The 18,796-nt window shown below is 40.7% G+C and overlaps 1 protein-coding gene across 1 annotated transcript in view; it reads right to left on the reverse strand.

Moving 5' to 3' along the window:
* Positions 1 to 201: 201 nt before the first annotated feature.
* igsf11 (immunoglobulin superfamily member 11) overlaps positions 202 to 18,796 on the reverse strand; it is a 124,905-nt gene continuing 106,310 nt past the window's right edge. Inside the window, exons 5-9 of the mRNA XM_046074390.1 lie at positions 8,150 to 8,357; positions 7,512 to 7,667; positions 5,678 to 5,800; positions 4,110 to 4,257; positions 202 to 3,097 (exon numbers count right to left, since the gene is read on the reverse strand). Of these exons, the coding sequence (XP_045930346.1) occupies positions 2,542 to 3,097; positions 4,110 to 4,257; positions 5,678 to 5,800; positions 7,512 to 7,667; positions 8,150 to 8,357 (1,191 nt within the window). The 3' untranslated portion in view covers positions 202 to 2,541. The remainder of the gene's footprint in view (positions 3,098 to 4,109; positions 4,258 to 5,677; positions 5,801 to 7,511; positions 7,668 to 8,149; positions 8,358 to 18,796) is intronic.

Here is an 18,796-nt window from a genome sequence, read left to right on the forward strand (position 1 = left end):
ACTTACATGAAGCAAAAATGCTTCAGTTTCTGTTGATGATGCACTTGGAATTTATCTTGTTTTCTCTGTTGTTGCTCTATGTTTTTTATTTATGATTGAGAAATGTCACTTTCACTTTAAAAACATGAAGCAGACAGTAAAGTTGTACCATGGCAAGTGAACCATGCAACACACAAACAAACAAATGAGCTTGATGCCAACTCAAATGTATTAACAACATTTATTCACTACAAGTTTCAGTGTTATTTTTCTATTTCATTTCAACCCAACAGTAAGAATAAGATGTGTTTTTATACATATTTACAGATTGGTTTTCACTATTGGCAATATATCACATGTCATTATTTATTTTTATACACAACCCATTTACCACCTTGTGTACCACTGTATGGCCAGGGTAGAAAATTAGATGTTTATTTAATCTGGGTTGAATCCTCAGTAGTTTTCTACTGATTTTGCTCTCTTTCCTCCATTGCTCCTGCAATCTGAGGAGTTAGAGCAAAATAATCTCTGTTTAGCTTTTCTAGCCTGAAATTCTCTGGGAATAATAAAGCCAGAGATCCTCTTCTTCTAATGTTGTCAGCCTGTGTTCAGTGCAGGGACACTGGGAGAGATAATGAGTGAAATCTACACAGACAATAGACTTTATTCTGAAAACACTGTCAAACAAAAAGGAGGGGAAGTGATAACCTGTTTCAGCCTCACTGTATTGCTGTACTGTGTTGCAGATAGACTTAACCAAAGTACTATAGCTTTGTGACAGTGGACACCTTGAGACAAAAAAGAAAGACAAAACATGTTAGATCAATGTGTCTGTAACAACACTGAGCGGGTATATAGCTGTGGTCAGACAACGTACATATTGTAGTAACTGATAGAATAGTGAATAAATGCAGAAACAATGCAGATGTAAAACAACAGGCAATTTCCATCGTGACTTTCAGGCAAAAACCCCCGGGAGAACTCAGGATTACTGTTTGATCCAGGTCTGCGTAAACTGCAGGCCTACATCACTGACAACAAACTGTGATGGGAAAACAAGTGTTGACTGGTACTCAGCAGGTGTACATTTTGGAGACTGCATTCATGTGTGAATTAAGGGATGACATCAATAACTTGGCTAGTATTTATTGCTCATATCCAAAGTGTTTGGAAAACCATTCTGTATTTACCTCAGACCTTGTGAATAAATGGCGATACTCATTATAAACATAAAACATAAAAAGAAACATCCCTTCATTGAAACCAATAACACTGTCGACCAAACTCAGCTTGTTGTCTAATGTAACAAAAAGAACCGTTTCAAAATTAAGACACGTGAGTTGTAAAATATGTTTCAGTCAGACATGTAATGTATTTTCTTTGATTCACAATCTAGCCTACTGTTGTAGTTACAATATGTACAGTAGAAAACAGTAGTAGTTAGCCTTTGTCAACGGGAAAAAAAGTCACCTTTAAATATATATTTTCTCTTTATAAAGCATTTATGAAATAAGACATCCTCCTAGCCACATCTTCTCAAAGCAGCACTGATGTGACATGAACCAGATTAGGACAACAGCACGGATGAACACATGATGGGACTATGACAATATCCATCTGCAGGTTCAAGTTTAAATCAGGGGGCAGTAGCTTTCTGCTGTGAAAAGTGCTGTGCAGTTTTTTCTCTGAAAATCCAGCACTTGTGCTATCTTCAAATATCACCAGTGTTTTGTATGTGCAGGAACGTTTCAGTTAATGTGGTATGAGTAAAGCATATCATTAGTAAGTTATTGTTGAGTTATTGTTCATAAGACATTGCTCTGAAAAGTGCAAAACGTAATCAAAATATTTGCATTCAATGAAGTAAATTAAACCCTCTGTCAATGCATCTAAGGCCATTTCACCCGACATCATTTCATTCTTATACTTTCATCCTTTAGGTTACTCCGAGTAGACGTCTGAACATTCACTTTTTTTTAATGCATAACCCTCATCATCACTAGCATTCCTGTCAGTCAAAACTACAACTGTGAGAAGAAATTATTAGAAATAATGTGGACTTAATTTGTTATCCTAAAACAAGGGACACATGCATTTATGTGGGAATCCGAGCTCGCTTCTGTCTGACCATGCAGCATGGGCACACTGAGATGAAAATGCCTTGTGTTGCTTTGAGTCCGAAAAACCACAATCGTCACAATGATCCAGCCCTGAAAAAGATGTGGGAATCCATGTTGTGCAGGAAATGTCACTCCAGCTTTGTGAAATCATCCAAGTGGTTAAAAAATAGTTCCCACCACACCCGCCAGGAAAATCCACCCAAAACGGGATGATTAGATTCCACGTAGTGCTCGTCTACAAAATGGAGGGTCCTGTCCATCAAGGAATTGGCATTAAATGAACTCCGTGCTGTAAAATCCCAGTTTGTTTTGAGATAAAGAAGTCGAGACATACAGAAAGACACAGTTGTAAAGGGCAGTGGGCTGCTTCAGCCCATATCATCAGTGGCTTTCAAACATCACAACCAATCATTAAGTCTTGTTTTTACCAAATCAGATTTCAGACCAGCGAGCCTGCTCTGCTCTGGGCAGGCACCATGACAGGCACTGCCCCCATCCGCTCCAGCGTGGCCTGGCTCACGGCGTAGGAGTGCGTGTGCTGCCCATGTGTGGACGTCACCACTGGTTTGAGGCTCACAGAGCCGTTGCTGCGCACCATGGTGGGAGGGGAAGGGGCAGAGTTTGTGGTGACCACCAGAGTCTTGGGTGGCGGGAGCGTGTGGCTGCCATTTGCAAATGATGTTGTCGTTGCCGTTGTAGGCTGCGCATGGCGGGACAGTGGGGCTGAGCCTGGTGCTGTGACCACTGTACTATGGCTGTGTCCTGCGTTCTGGGCCTGTCCGTGTCCATGTGCACCATGAGCAGCAGTGGAGAAGGTCTGCCGAGTGTCTCCGTTGTAGCGTGTATAGGAGTTGGTGTCATAATTGGGTTTGGGGTTGTGCCAGTAGCGGCTGTTGTAGGTGTTGGTAGACGTCAGCGTGTCATTCTCTGAGGATGAGGCGTCTGCATGGAAAGCCTTCACTGATGACGACCTCTTGGGAGGAAGGTCATCTTCTCTGTTAAGAAGATATAAGTTGTAGATGTCAGTGATATTAGAAGAGCAGTCATAGCAGTAAGAAAGCCAATTACTTCATCTTCAAATATTTAGCACAAATCCTCTATGACGCATTAAAAATTAACAGAGCTTCTCCATGCACTCAAGCTGCAACACACTGAAAATTTGAAATACTACTTATTTATTAATTGTTACTCTTCTGTCTTTCTGGGAAATGTATATGTATATGAAATGTAAATATACAGTGGGTGGTTACAATAACTGGAACACCTGTACACATAATGCAATAGCGACAAAAAACACATTATTTTGTCCAAATAAAACAAAACAGAAAAGGCTATTATATTTAAGTGCTACTAATACTGTGTTCGCCTCTTGTAGTCAGCACTACATTCAGACTACACTTAATTAAGAAATAAATCAATCAATTTTATATATACTTTCAGTAAATATACAGTAAATGTTTTCAAACATTGTTTTTATGTTGATTTCTATTCAGTCCTTGCTCATATAAACTACGGGGTTTTTTTTAATGATGAGTAGTTTTGGGTAGAAGAGTTTGGCTCCTGATTCATTTGGCTAAGATAAAATAGATTCAATTTGATTTGCTGAGCCGTAAGGGTGGAAACTGAATTAGTTCAGATGTTATCCCAGTCAGCCAAAGCCTCAGATATCTGAACAATGATTTATCTTCCAAATGATTCATGGAGTGATTTAAGGGAGAAACTGCAGCTCATTCAAACACGTGACGGACCTTCACAGACTGTAAATGACAATTTAGCTCAAATTAGCTTATTGCCTTTTAAAATACAACAGAGAGACCACAGGTGTTGTCTCCACCCTGCCACAGTCTGAAATACTAACGCAAGTAAACAATCCCTGTTTGACTTCAACAGAGACATCCACCTCCAATACATCCGTTAATATTGTGTTGTCTGTCCTTCATGCACAAGGTTGCAACTGTCTAAAGCACCATTCTGATTAAAAAGGAAAATCACAAATCAAAGCCGAACCTGATCTCATTGGGGATCTCCTCCTCGTCGTATTTGTTTTTGTTCTTCCAGTAGAAGAGTGTGACCACCACTAACAGGGAACAGATGATGACAGCTAGGACTCCCGTAGCGATGGTCCCTGCTATCAGACCCACACTCTGAGGCTGGGCTGCAGGACAGAGAGATAGAAGGAGAAAGTTCCACAAATGTTTGACAAATTTACAGTAAGTAAGATCATTCTTCCTAGATCAGCCTCACCTGAAGAGAGAGCTGAATGGATTGGGGGAAAGTGAATTAACACGTGTGCATTTTCAAACAAATATAGATTTTGGGACCTACGATGGGTTAACTCCAATAGTCGCTCGTTATGAAAAGGTGAATGATTGTTTGTTTGCTTGCCAAAGTTGTGGTGGTCGAATAACATACTCATTTAGGTCCCGCTGGCTGCCATCACGTTAATTATTAACGTTGGCTGCAAACAGGTTACATGTTTATTGTTGATCATGTAACGTTACAGTTTTATTAAGTTAACGTTACACTGGGTTTGAGAGTCAGCGGGATGAGTTGACTTACACCAGTTAATAAGCTGTGATTACTTGCATTGCAGATTACATGGTTGTGCTCTGTAAGTGAAAAACAGGTTACAGTTACAGAAGCCGTTATAGCTATGCAATGTTATAAGCAGCCTGGATTGAACGCAGCAGGTAATACAACATTAATTATAACCACGAGTTACTTGAGACTTGACTTGGACTCTAGCTCAAAGACTTGAGACTTGACTTGGACTCTAGCTCAAAGACTTGAGACTTGACTTGGACAGCACTGATTTGAATGTATGAGGGATTTCACACCGCCTTAAAGAATGAGCTCCTGATGCACTGCCTCAGATTAAATTTTTAATGTCAGTTTTCAGAGTCAGGTGTCTAAGAGAATTACTTTCTACACCCAGTATTGAACTGAATTGGGGGTATAACATGTTAATATACAAAATATGAAGCATATTCCCAAAACAAAAAGTTTAGGGAACTATCTGTGCAATGAGTAAAATAGAATCAGGAATGGACCAGAATAGTTTTGAGCAACACTTCTGTTTTTCTGAACAATTACATCTGCACCATGTTTGCATTACCTGCTTTTAAATGAGTGAAACCCACTGTTGTCTCTGACAGACAGCCTCAGTGCTCTGTTGTCACACAGAGTGTCAGCCTGTCACGCACTGTCAGATAAAACTAAAAACCATGTTACAGTCCTTCCTGTCAAGCTATCCAAACTGTCTGACCCTGTATGACCCTAAACAGCAGTCCCCGCGTCTTGACGCAGACATAGGGACTGCTGCTGTCTGCAAGACATTCTGGTCTAGTCCTGTGTTTGGTTGTTTTTTATGTTTGTGTCTTTGTTTATGTGATTGTTTGACAAGTGTCACTCAAGGAGAAGACTTCTAACTTTATTCCCATCTGTCAGTGTTCGAGTGAGACAAGGATGCCGCTTTCCCATCTATAAATGCACATCCCTATGCAAACGCAGCCATGTGTCAGCTGTGTCACATGGATCCAGCAGTAAGGGAGCAGTGCGTGTGTGTGTGTACTTACGTGCTACGACCTGCAGGTTGAGCAGACAGGTGCTCTTGCCAATTGCATTGCTGGAGGTACACTGGTAAAGTCCTGAGGTGCTGGTGCTTATGTTTCTCAGTGTTACCGTGCCCTGCATCTGGTCTAAAGGACACACACAGAGCCACATAGTGTTTAAGCGGACAAAAGCACAGCCAATCAAAAAACATTTACACAGAGTGCAAAGCATAAGATGATGAGTTTATTAAAAGTAAGCTGAATAAGTCATTTACAATTTGTATAAAACATTTGGTTTCTGTTACTAACCTTGTAAATAGTTTCACAGTACATTTAACATTACTTTGTCTATTATCTATCAGTAGAGGGTGCTGTATATCTACATACAAGTGCAATAATATAAAGTGTGGAATTGAACTATACTGTACAGTAGAAAGGTAAAGCTGCAGAGTCCTTTTTTTGGTTTGTTTGGTTTCCTTAAAAAGGCCTCAGCATTTCCTGGATATCTGAGTTATAGAAAGTGAGCCAGATTTTCACCTGCTGACAGATGTCACGGCTGTCGGTGTCAAACTAAACGCACAACGAGAGTGACACTGACAAATTCAGGATTTCCTTTCAGTTTGAATTAAAAGCAAACAGCAAAAGAAGACAGAATCAAAACTCTATACGAAACAGTGAGACCATTTGCTCTTCCGATGTAAAAGGTTGAAAATGTCAGAAAATGAAGAAGAGTAGATTTAATGAGAGTGATGAAGCGCTATAAGCACAATGTTTAACAATACAATATCAATAACTTGGTCTTGATATTTTACGGGATATGATTTCCTCATCTAGCTTAAACTGAAATATATCAGCTATCTCTCTAATGGTTGATGTTGACTACATACATTTAATTTACAGAATCTGGGTTTAGAGCAAAGAATGTAAACAGCATACAATAAGTGTAATGTAACTATAAGACAATGTACCGGTTGCTTTTTACCAACAGTACCAACTGCAATTTTGGCGAGATACAATTTCACCTCTTTGAAGTTCTGTTAGATGTTAACATATCAAAGAGCTGATTCCAGATACGCCAATTAGCATCTCACAAATGCTAATAATTGACATGTATTCAACCTCTGTTGCTGAATTTGCAATTATGATTCAGTTTCTTCAAATCCGCAGTCCTTTCCCAGTGTCTACATTATTCATCTCTATAGCTGTATAAGAAAAAAACAATTAACATTATTGTTGCCGGAATGTGGTAACTGCAGTTGATGTTACATTCGATGGATGTTAGCCTTCTATTGACCAGTAGTGTACAGACAAAACATTTTTTTGAATGTGCAACAGGCATAGCTGGAAAAGACAGGAGAGTCCACTACACCAGTGATCTCCGATGCTAAAAACCAAACGCAACTCCAATACACCTGCTTCTGTTATTCAGTGAGTAGCTGGCTTTTAGGTCACCGCTTAGGTAAAGTTGGCCACAGTGTTTGCACCAGTCAAGTACAAAGAATGGCAAGTGTTTGGAATAAATGTGTCGGTAATGACTTGGTAGCCTATTCAGCATGAGAGAGTGAGGAAGAACATAAAAACACCACAAAAGCAAAATCATCTGGGTTAATTACACAAACACTTTCCTGACACACAGACTCATTCACAAATTCACATGGTTTGAATCACGCCACCCATCCATCATCCCCCCTCAGCAGGATCAGTGGGTGGGACGGGGGGGCAGTAGTACGGGCCTGGCACATGACAGGTGGCGATGATGGTGGGATTGCTGATTGAGTCTGAGCTGCGCTATGTGTGTGAGATTTACCAGCAAAGGTGGGGCAAAAAGGAACTCCGACGGCCAGCTTGTTTGTTATACCTTGCATGGCGTTGTGCGGCAGCTTGGGCAGCACGTCCAGCTTCTCCCAGGAGTAGGACGGTGTGGGAATACCTTCCTCTGAGCTGCAGATCAGCATGATGTCACTGCCTACATCCAGCGTGCCCTGGATTCGACATGCTGGCACCGAGGGGGGCACTGGCAGATTGAGAGAGTGGGCGGTGTCGTGTTAACCACTTCACAAAGCAAATCTAATATTTTCCTAATTGTAGGGGAAATTTCATCGTCAAAAAAGATGAAGAATCTCATTAAACCAACAGTGCTTGCAAGCTGTATGATTGTAAATGGTTTGAAAGCATTCTGTCTTACAGGATTCTTCTGGTTACTTACAAATTAAAGTTTCATACTCATACTACATAATAAAATTTTGTAATTTACCTTCCTTTAGAGCTTTACAACTGGTGCCTTCTAAGTTAACGGCCAAACAATGAAATACTGGATATCATATGAAAGCAGGTCGAAAAGCACGGCATACAGTTACGTATTATTTTCTTAACTTTACTAACTCCAGCATATTGAAATTGTGTTGCAATATATACAGCTTTAACCCTGCTGTCTTCTAATATAAGAAACTGTTCTTGTCTTGTTTTGTGAGACATTCAAAAAGAAATATTAGTTACCCAACACAGTGAGACCAATGACACCAATGTTGCGCCCCCCTCTGTCTGGGAGGTTGTTGACCAGGCACTGGTAGGTCCCCGTGTCGGACAGCTGGGTGTTGTTGATGAAGATGGAGGCACTTGTACTTGGCATGGTGGCCACGAAGCCCACACGACCATTGAGGTGGTTGGCGAGGCTGAACACCTGGCCGCCCTGGTATATTATCACCTGGATGGGAATGTCAGAAAGTAGTGGATGTAGAAAAGGATAGTTAAAGGTAATGAATTGGTAAATTAGAGAAGTAAATGGGAAAGGGTAAAAAATGTAGGGGGAAAAGAAAATAGAAATAAATATTAAGATAAATACTCAGTTTATTATTTATCCTAAAAAGAACAAACAAATAAAATCTGCTCCTGTTGACCATAGAATGCAGATGGTGCCAAAGTTTTTATAGTCATTAGAACTGCACACCTTTTTGTAATTCTGAGGAGCTGGATACTTGAATGTGATTGTTGGACATTTCTTCTTGCGCACTGTTACAAATATCTCTCACTAGAGGGAGACCTAGTTCTACTAAGTGGCTGAATAATAGCACAGACACAGCAGATGACAGAGAAAGTAAAGCAGTGAGCAGACATTTATGTCCTAAGAAACAAACAAACAGACAAAAAACTTTTATTTGTAAGTGGTCCTTTCTAGCTCAGTGGGTTGACTCCGGGGTAAGGAATACGTACTGAAAGTATGCTTTCATGGTACTATGCACCTCTTCAGATAAAAGCATCCTCTAAATGGTATGCATAATTGAAAACATTTTATCTTGGAAACATATAAACTACAATCTGATGAATCCATCAGTAGCAAGTCCTTGGCTCAAGGAATCAAATCCAGCAAGACATTAAACTAAAAGTATTACATCAGTGATCTTTGAGAATAATCACTTTGAGAACACACGTATAAGGATGAATTCACACCACCAGGTTGAGGTGAGCTTGCCTCGGGTCCAAATTAAAGAGCAATGAAGGATCGGTTTGTTTAGAAGCTTCCCTCGGGCCTCACAGCTCGTTTGTGAGGCTGAGCCACATGCAAAACAGCTCTCGCCCCTCAGCTGGGCCCGCACAAAAGATGAAGAGGACACACGCAAACACATAGTATGTGCAACCAAGTCTGGCACTCACACACGCGCGCACCAACTCACACACAGACACGCGCACACCAGTGCACACAGAGCGCGGAGGGGAATCAGAGGGGCTATTCACTTTGGTGTAAAGAGCCCTCATTGAACAGTTCAAAGATCCAGGCAGGGAAACAACCAGCACCAGTGTGTGTGTGCGTGTGTGTGCGTGAGAGTGGTAGTTCTGTGTATGTGACTGTGTCCTCCACCGCTGCTTAACGGTTGCAAATTGCACGGCTGCAATTTCCTGAGTGCAGTACGCTCGCTTTGTCCTCTTATGTGCAGATGAATAGGCAGCTCCTCAGCTGTGATGAGAGCCTGCGACCGCATCTTCTCTGCATGTTTCAGTGTCTCAGTGTATATCCATTTACTCACAGGGAGTGCATCAGTTGTGTGTGCAAGTGCGTGTGATTGTTCCGCCACAGACCGTATGTCAGTTTAATAACTGTGTGGTCTCACTTGCAATTTTGTCTCTCTACTCTTTCCCTGTCAAATCTTTCCATTTTCTGTCTGTCGGTCTCTGCCTACCTCTCTCTTTCCCGCTCTAACAGACGGCACCGGTGTGACCTGTCGCTACACTCCTGATGACCTAACAATATAATCTGCGTGCTCGGTGAAAGCGATCCAATCAATCGGCCTCACACGCAACACTCACTGTGCGTGCGTGTTTGTGCGTGTGCACGGGTGAGCTGAGGATTAAAGCAGGCCCTAAACGGTGGTGCATCTTACACCTGTCCCTGCTTTTGTATTGAGTTCCTGTGGGTTTTAGTTTTCTGACAATTAAGTAAAAGTGAAAAATAGGAATAAATCAAGGTCAATACTGCACGAGATGTCAAAAAATGATGAAATGCAGAGATACATGTGTACTTGTGTATGTATTTTCCAGTAAGTCATATTCCACCTATTTTATAGACTTTGTGTCTCTGTCCACTGTGATGATCCATTTCTATGTATACGTATAAATCACCTCATCCTCTCACATGACCTGTTTGGCTTTGTAGCTGTGGGCAGGGAGAAAAGAGGTCATGGCTGGCATTCAGATGGCGGATGGCCCTAAGAACTCTAGCTGGACGTCCCACTGCTGTCCCAGCGGTAAACCTCTACTACATCCCTACCCTCCAAAAACCCCCCCCCACACACACACACACACACACACACACACCATCCTGTCATCTTACTTACAATCCACCCTGTAAATGTGAGCCACATCAAGTACACCTTCAGATATGGTCCATCACTGTATCAGTTTCATGACCATAGCCTACTTCTGACTGACCCTAAGGACCCTGTTGGCCACATACACAACGGACACTGCCATCGCCTCAATAAAGCCCGCATAAACCTCCAACTACCCCCCAGCCTTCACTCAATTTCTTGACTCTGAGTGCTGATCTAAAAAGTCTCACCGTTGGTCAAGTCAGGTCAAGTTTATCTGTGCAGCCCGGGGTCATGTCTCAATTTCCAGGCCTACATTAGCAACAGTTGCCTAAGAAGACAAACTGGGGGGAAAAGAAGAAAGAAAAAGAAGACCCTCTGGAGAGGAAATTCAAAGAGAAATCCCATCTCCTCAGACACCTTGGGGTTTATAGGAGCCATAGGTGGGAAAAGAAAATGAAGAGAAGGTTGGTAGAATTACAAACTACAACAATGGGAATAAAACCGAACAGTAGGATTATAATTGATCCATTCATACTGTAAATACCAGTGTATGGCCATGAATAAGTCAGATTTCAGCTCGTTATGTTCCTAAATGTGCTAATTAGGAGTTAGGAGGAAACATATGCAGTAAGAGTGATCCAACATCTGAGAATTGAAAGTCAGCTTACACACACTGAGTATTACCAAGCAGAGATAATGTACAGTTAAACAAAATGACACAAACGTATCACTGTGATGGATAAACTTTCTTGAGAAAGTTCCAAGTCCCTGAAAGATCATTTTCCTTCTGTAGCCTTAGATCAACTCACATACTCTATGCTTACACTTCATATTGGAGTCAGTGAAGTGTGAATCTAAGGTCAATAGTTTAATAGTCACTGGGATATATTAGTCACATTTGATCTAGGATGTTAAGGTGTGCAATGCTACCAAGGGTGTTATTGATCTAGGTTTTTGGTCTGTGTCTTTCAATCAAAGGCAAGGGTTCAAGTCCTCATAACAGCAAGGATTCGTATGCTTAAGAAAGACACTTCAAACCCTACTGGTGTAAAAGACTGTACTGTCGCTGACTTTGCATACTGATGTCCCTTGAGGTGGGCAAGCAAATAAAAAAAGATCACATCGTACATGAGAGTGTGCTGAAGTGGAGTGTATGAATATCAGTAACCTCTCCTCAGCCTCTCAAACAGCAAACAGCATGCTGTTTTTGACTTAATTGAAATGGCTCCTTGTTCATTTTCTTTGATGTGTCCATCTGAAATTGTTTAGGCAAGGGTGAAGGATGATGAGGAGAAAAAAAGGTCATATTTGAGGTTCTGTGAATGCTGCATCTATTTGCTCTATCCTCTGGCAGATTGATAGGGTTCAGATAAGGATAAGAATATGGTCATCTAAAATACTATGGCAGATATTCTCAATTACAGATTTACATAATTTCTGCACCACAGTTTCAGATATGACCTCAATTTCACCAGAACCTCGCTTCTCTGAAACCAGGGCTGGACTGGCTGGATCTGGCATACCAGGCAAATACCCGGTGGGCCGACGCACCTTTGGGGCCGGTGTAATGTAAATAAGCGGTAAGCATGGAGTAGCTCAGCCTGTGGGGGACCTGGGGACATGTAGGCTACCCACCACTATTTGAAAGCATTTGTTAAAAATGTTAAAAATAGCTTGAACCAAGAAATGTTAATTATAAAAATGCTATGAAAAAGGTTTATTTGCACAATAAGCCTGCAATGCAATGTAAATGTAGAAGAAAACTGTGTGTTGTAACTTAAGGTAAAAACAATAATAAGCTACTGATTACTGCATTCTATTATATTTTTATATTCTAAATTGTCACCTGCCATCTGAATTTTATGCTTCCTTGGTGTTTTTAATTAAGTGTTTCATGCTCACAATCTTCTGGGGGAGGACCCCCCAGACCTCCCTATCAAATATTTCATCAATAAATATTTTTTTTCTAAATTGCAGGCCTATTAAAATATACACTTGTCTTGTTGTCATGGCCCAATCTTGTGCAATGTTACGTCTCATGGGCTAAGTGTTTCGTCACACCCCTAATCTGAGCCCTTAAATGGAAGGATGGTGTATTGGTGTGGGGGGTCCAACCGATTTTGGTGGGCCGTCTTGGCCAAAAATGCCAGGGCCGATTTTTTGTCCCAGCCCTGTCTGAAACTGCACGACTTTCACTGTTTTGAGTCCCTTTCCACGAATTTATAAAAGTGTATATTATTTTTTTTTAAACTAAAAAGTAATTTAGAAATGATAAAATCAAGGGATGGCTCGATACCACTTTTTCATGTCCAATACTGATACCGATTCCTGGGCTTTGGGTATTGGTCAATACGGAGTACGGTCTGATACCGGTGTAAAATGAATAAGCTGTGCACTGTTTCCCACACGTAGACTTCACTTGTGGCCGGCCGCCCAGGTATATTTGTACACAGAAAGAATGACAGCTCTCTGTCTGTCTGTCTTAGCTTCCACCTCAAACATCCTCTTTTCGGTCTCTTCACCTCTGCTATAAAGGCTACTGAGTCCGGTTATGTTGCACGCTTGCTTCGCTCTGGCTCGACACCCCGCTGCTCTCCCCCAGCAGGAAAATGGTGCTTGAAACGTGGGTGGCAAACAAAGCTAGACAGCAACCAACGCAGGAGCACTTATAGTAACTTTACCGATGTCAGGGTTTGTTATCTAGTAATGTTACGTTTGCTAACATCAACTCAAGATTTATAGCAAGCGGCTAAACCTCCGTCTGTGAAATCTCTTTTGCTTGAGTCGACAACTTTTCTAACACAGGCAAACGTCAAGCAAGCACAACAACACAAGACACAGCAAGCCAGCTAATAAGGTATTACTTACTATTCCAACAGAAAGAAGGCCAGCTCGTCATCTTTCCTGCGTCCTTTTAACGTTAGCTTTCAGCTCACGGCAACGGGTAAAAGCCAGTCTCTTGTCTGGTAGCTTGCTCCGTCAGCCTCTTTTTCTCTTGCTCCGGTAAGTTAACGCAGCCTCTGCCATGATATCCATACTGAGAATTCCAAGCTAGCTATTATACTTTTTGCTTCTTCATATAGCTTGCTTGCTAAAAATGCTACTTTAGATCTCCTAGCAAAATGTTACGGTCTACCAACACACTGTTGTTGACAAATTGTGTCTTCAACTTGAGTAAGACAACATGCATCAAAATTGGATTTTTAAAAGATGAGGAGAGGAGAGTGAACCTGGAGCTTTTATTAGATCATAAATATCACAGATATCCAGAAAACAGTTTAGACAAGATAAACAAAGGCTCACAAACAAAAAACCATTGTCCAGTTGCGTGTATGTGTAGTGTGTGTGTGTGTGTGTGTGTGTGTGTGTGTGTGTTTATCCAGGATAATCTCAGTGTGGGACCTTTGATCACAACAACAGTGATGGACAGATTATATTCACAGAAAACAACGCATAAACATGCACACAAACCCAAACACACAAACATATACACTCCTCGAAGCTACATGCCTACATGTTGTAATCTGGAGATCAGTAGGTCAGGTAACCAGAGTTAACAAACAGGAAACTGCCCACAAGCAAGGCTGAAGTTTAGACAAGAGATTTTAGATTGTGTGTTACCATTTCTTTGAGCATTACAAGGTCAATGAATACATTTTATATTAATAACTGAATTATCGTTACTATTATCAGAATATATGCAAAGCTGTTATAAAATACAAAGTTTGTCCCTTTATTGCTGCTTTGCTCCTCCTCATACAAGTTTCTTTGAGAGATCATTCAGAATGTGGTTTTACATATCCAACAGTTAGAATCATGCTTCTGGTCACCTGGTGAATGTAAGTTGAATATTCATCCTCTCTTTTAGCTGTTTTAGTATCCCTCAACTCCTGGGTCTTTAGTTGCTAACTGCTCCACTGTGTTCACCAACCAGTCTCTAATTGTGTCTGTCTGGTGTTTGAAGCTGGCTGCTGCAGCCAAAAAATTACACTATGAGGGCGGTGAGAGTGAACCAAAACAGTAAAGTTGCCAGCTGGAAAACCTAAAATATGCCATGAAAATCAGTAGAGCTGAGGCGAACAGCAGAGCCCTGCAACTCCTTCCACATTGCACATAATTTGAGTAATTGTTGAAATTTTATCCATTGTTCAAAACATGTGATTGTAGACACTTTTTAAAACTAGGAAAGCATTTTAGTTATATATGTCCCTTGTTTTAATTACCTCAGAGACTAAACAAGTACAAACAGACTCTAGATGCACCAGGCTGGCACACTTCTTCCAATCATAAACGTAATATATGAAGCTCATACTTGACTCATTAATTTGTATGACCTATAATGTGGAGTCAACCATGTTGGCTTCAGACTGTAAACCACAGGGTGAAGGAAACATACAACAGGATTAATCTGAGCTACAACAAGCACCTAAATTTGTAATGTCAGAGAAGCCAGCACATCTCGTGCTGTTATAAAATAAGTCACATTACCTCCTGTTATCTGAATATGGTATTTAAATTGGAGCAGAGAGAGCTGAGTGGTCCAAGTGCACTTGCTAAAGTGCTAACGCAGGTTGTGAGAGTGTGCAAGAGTTCTGTTCAGTAATTCTTAATGGCTTTTAGCATCAACTGTAATCGTTTATGACATTATCTTCCTCTAAAATGACCTTGTACTTGTACATGACTTATACTGTCGCCCCACGCAGCACTTACTTTTTAGACAACTCACCAAATTCACGCACACAACCTGATTGCTGCAGTTTACACAGTATATAGCTAGAAGGATCGTGTTGATCACTGTAGGTGTAGACCACTGTGCAGGAGTTTTAGGCAGGTGTGGCAAAAATACTATAAAGTAAGAATGCTTTTAAAAATAAATTAAAAATGTTAAAGGATTTCGGTGTTTTGAAACCTGGGCCCTATTTTCCCTATATTGGTGTCGAAATGACAAGTAGGTACAAAAAGTTGTGGAATTTGTGCAGTAGATGGCTTCTGCCGGCAGCCGCAAACAGGCTTCAGTGGTTGTATCATTTTTCTTCAGGGCAATTGTGCCAAAATTACATCCACAAAAAACTCATTTTTTTCCCCCTGACAAGCTCAGACTGTCACATGAGATGTCTGAAAACATCATGAAAAGGGATCCCTACGAGTCACCCCTGGTGACACAAATTGTTTTTAACAAGAAACAGAAGTCTCAGTCAAGGACAATTCTCGCTCTGAAATCTTGTGAAAGGCGAGCAGAAACAGTGGGACGGAAGACTTGCGGACAAAAAAGCCATACCTCTGACATGGAAACAAGTCCAAGCGACTCAACCATGCATGGAAACACAGGGACTGGAATTATTTGGTTGTAGCAGAAGGCAGTTTGTTCACCAAAACTCTTTGAGAGCGTTACAGGTTCCTTGCAAGTTTGGGGCTGCATTTCTGCAAATGGAGTTGGGGAAAGAATTGATGGTCTCCTCAATGCTGAGAGACACTTGTTCATCATGTAATACCATCAGGGAGGCATCTGGTTGCCCCAGATGTACAGCGAAAGTCATTAAGAACTCCTGGAAGTGATGGTATGGCCCCCACAGAGCTCTGATCTCAAAATGATTAAGTCTGTCTGTATTACAAAGGACTATGGGTAGTCCAAGATGTTTGGGCCAACCTACCTGCCCAGTTCTTTCAAAAACTATGTGCAAGTGTACCTAGAACTGTTTTTAACCAATAGTTTTGAAGGCAAAGGTTAGTCACACCAAAAAATGATTTGATTTTTAATTCCCGTCTAGTCATTCACTTTGCATTATGTTAATTGATAAAAAATAATCTATTAACATAGATATTTTTAAAGCATTCTTACTTTACAGATTTTTTTTCCACACCAGCCTAAAGCTCTTGCACAGTACTGTATATAAATTTCATGTGCAGTTTTTAAACAAGCACACTTAAAAACTTAAAAACTACTATGTGCATCACTGTGCTTGTACCCAGTGTTCTCCATTATCTATTTGGGCCTTACTGTGTATATGTCATATGTAATTGTAGTGATCAGCCAGTGTGTATTTGTTCATTTTATATCAAATAAATTTTTCTCTCCCTGGGAGAAAGAGGAGGGGGTTGAGATATTTCCCCTCTACAGACAGCCTGACCCAAGTGAAAGGTTTGCTTTCCCTAAATGCTGTTTTGGGCAGTTAGATCGTAAAACCTACCACCTCCGCAGAAGTTGAGATAACAGACTCTATGCATCACTGATAAGATGACAATATTAACATTACACAGAGACTAACCTCAACCTGAACCAGGCTGTAAGGACCTTAGCAGCCATAAATTAAATAACCTCTAAACACTTCCAAGACCAAAAGGGCAGGGTAACCATGGTAACGAAGTTCCTCTTTCAGGTTACTTTCGAACATCAAAGATCTCCTCTTCAGTCTTGACTCTCTACCCCACCAAAGAGCCATTAACATGGACTTATAAGATGGCCTCTCCCTTTGTCACAACTAGGTGTGAGAAACTCCAGAACACCAGGGGAGGACAGCCCACATTCCTTTGGGGGACAAAGGAATACTGTCTCCTCATAAGTTGCCATTACCTTAATTAAATAATCTTTGTTAAGTTACTTAGCAGGTCTCTCCACTCCATTAGAGTAGTTATATTACTGTGTTGTTGCTATTGAAAAGAAGAATCCATATAAGTTAATTTTGCAGTGCTCTTTAATTTTCACCAATGATTCCTGACATTTGTTTAAGTGATGTTTTTAACCAATGCGTTATTCCCAACACTTTGTATACTCTCCAGAAATGATATGATACAGAAATATTATCCTGTGCTACTTAAATAATTTTCGAATTTTATGTTAAATAACCATTTCTTCCCTAGTGAGAGGGTCAATTGTTCTCTCGTGGAACCAGTGTCCCCCAAGAGGACAAACTAAGTATTACATACCATCGTTCTGAAATGCCATTTCTGCTGTATAACTGTCACTCTGTACTTATTTGTTCCTTTGTTCTTTTCAAGCCACACACGCAAAGCGCCGCGACCTCGGCTTTTCCCTCGTTTCCAGCAACTTACTTGCTTTATATTTTCTTTTGTTTTGTTTGTTAAAAGTTATTAGACCGTTAAGTCATGCAATTTTAATTCAAGAACGACCAAGTTCTTTTAAGCTTTATTGTAGTCAAGTGAACTGCTCCCACCGAAGTTCGGACCCAGCCACGTGCGTCCGTTGTGCGAGCAGTAACAAAGGACAATCCAACCTACAACCCGAGCCAAGGTTAAAAGCCTACCACTGCAAAATTTCTTCTATAAGCCGACCAAGACGGATCTCTGGAGCAATTTCCTGGCAGAGAAAGCGACCGGCTGACGGCTTTAAGCTGTCCTAACCGAGAACGCACGGAACTCGAACAGCAACCCGGCTGGGAGAACAACGAGCAGTAAGAATCCAACGGCATTTGTGGTTGAGTTGGTGTCCAATAGTCTGTTAATCCATTAGCTTTAATGTCTGTGAAGATTCTCAGTCATCCAGGTCATAGTTATCCAACGAAGGTTAAAGTCAAGGGCAACTGGACTTGGTTGAAGATACTGGGAGACATTTCGTCCCTCATCCAAAGGACTTCTTCAGTTCTGGTATCTTCAACCAAGTCCAGTTGCCCTTGACTTTAACCTTTGTTGGATTAGCTTTAATCCTTAATTATTCCAGCCTAAAACTCCTAGACAAATTTAACTGAGTTAGTATCATATAACCTGCGTTTATTAGTTCTCTTTCTCCCTATGAATTAAATTCTCCCCACAATAGAACAAATCAATTTACATTGAACTCCACACCATTCTCATTGTTTGCCTCATGATTGTTTAGCCATTGTTTATTTCTTTGATGTATATTTAACCACATTTATATCCACCTTTAGTTTGTTAATAAATTTCACCATAATTATAATTTCACCGTAATTAAACCTCTTCTGAAAAAGCCCAAACTTGATGAAACCGGATGTTTTAGCCAACTATAGACCTATATCTAACCTTCCATTTCTCTCTAAGGTTCTGGAGAAAGCAGTTGCTAAACAGCTGTGTGACTTTCTACAGAGCAATAGTTTATTTGAGGATTTTCAGTCAGGATTTAGCTCATCATAGCACAGATACAGCACTGGTGAAAATTACTAATGACCTCCTTATTGCATCAGACAAAGGACTTGTCTCTGTACTGGTTTTAATAGATCTTAGTGCTGCATTTGATACCATTGACCATCAGATCCTATTGCAGAGACTGGAACATTTCATTGGCATTAAAGGAACTGCTCTAAGCTGGTTTAAGTCCTATTTATCAGATCGATTTCAGTTTGTACATGTTAACGATGAGTCCTCT

The sequence above is a fragment of the Micropterus dolomieu genome, linkage group LG17 (assembly GCF_021292245.1).
Source record: "Micropterus dolomieu isolate WLL.071019.BEF.003 ecotype Adirondacks linkage group LG17, ASM2129224v1, whole genome shotgun sequence".
NCBI lineage: Eukaryota > Metazoa > Chordata > Actinopteri > Centrarchiformes > Centrarchidae > Micropterus > Micropterus dolomieu.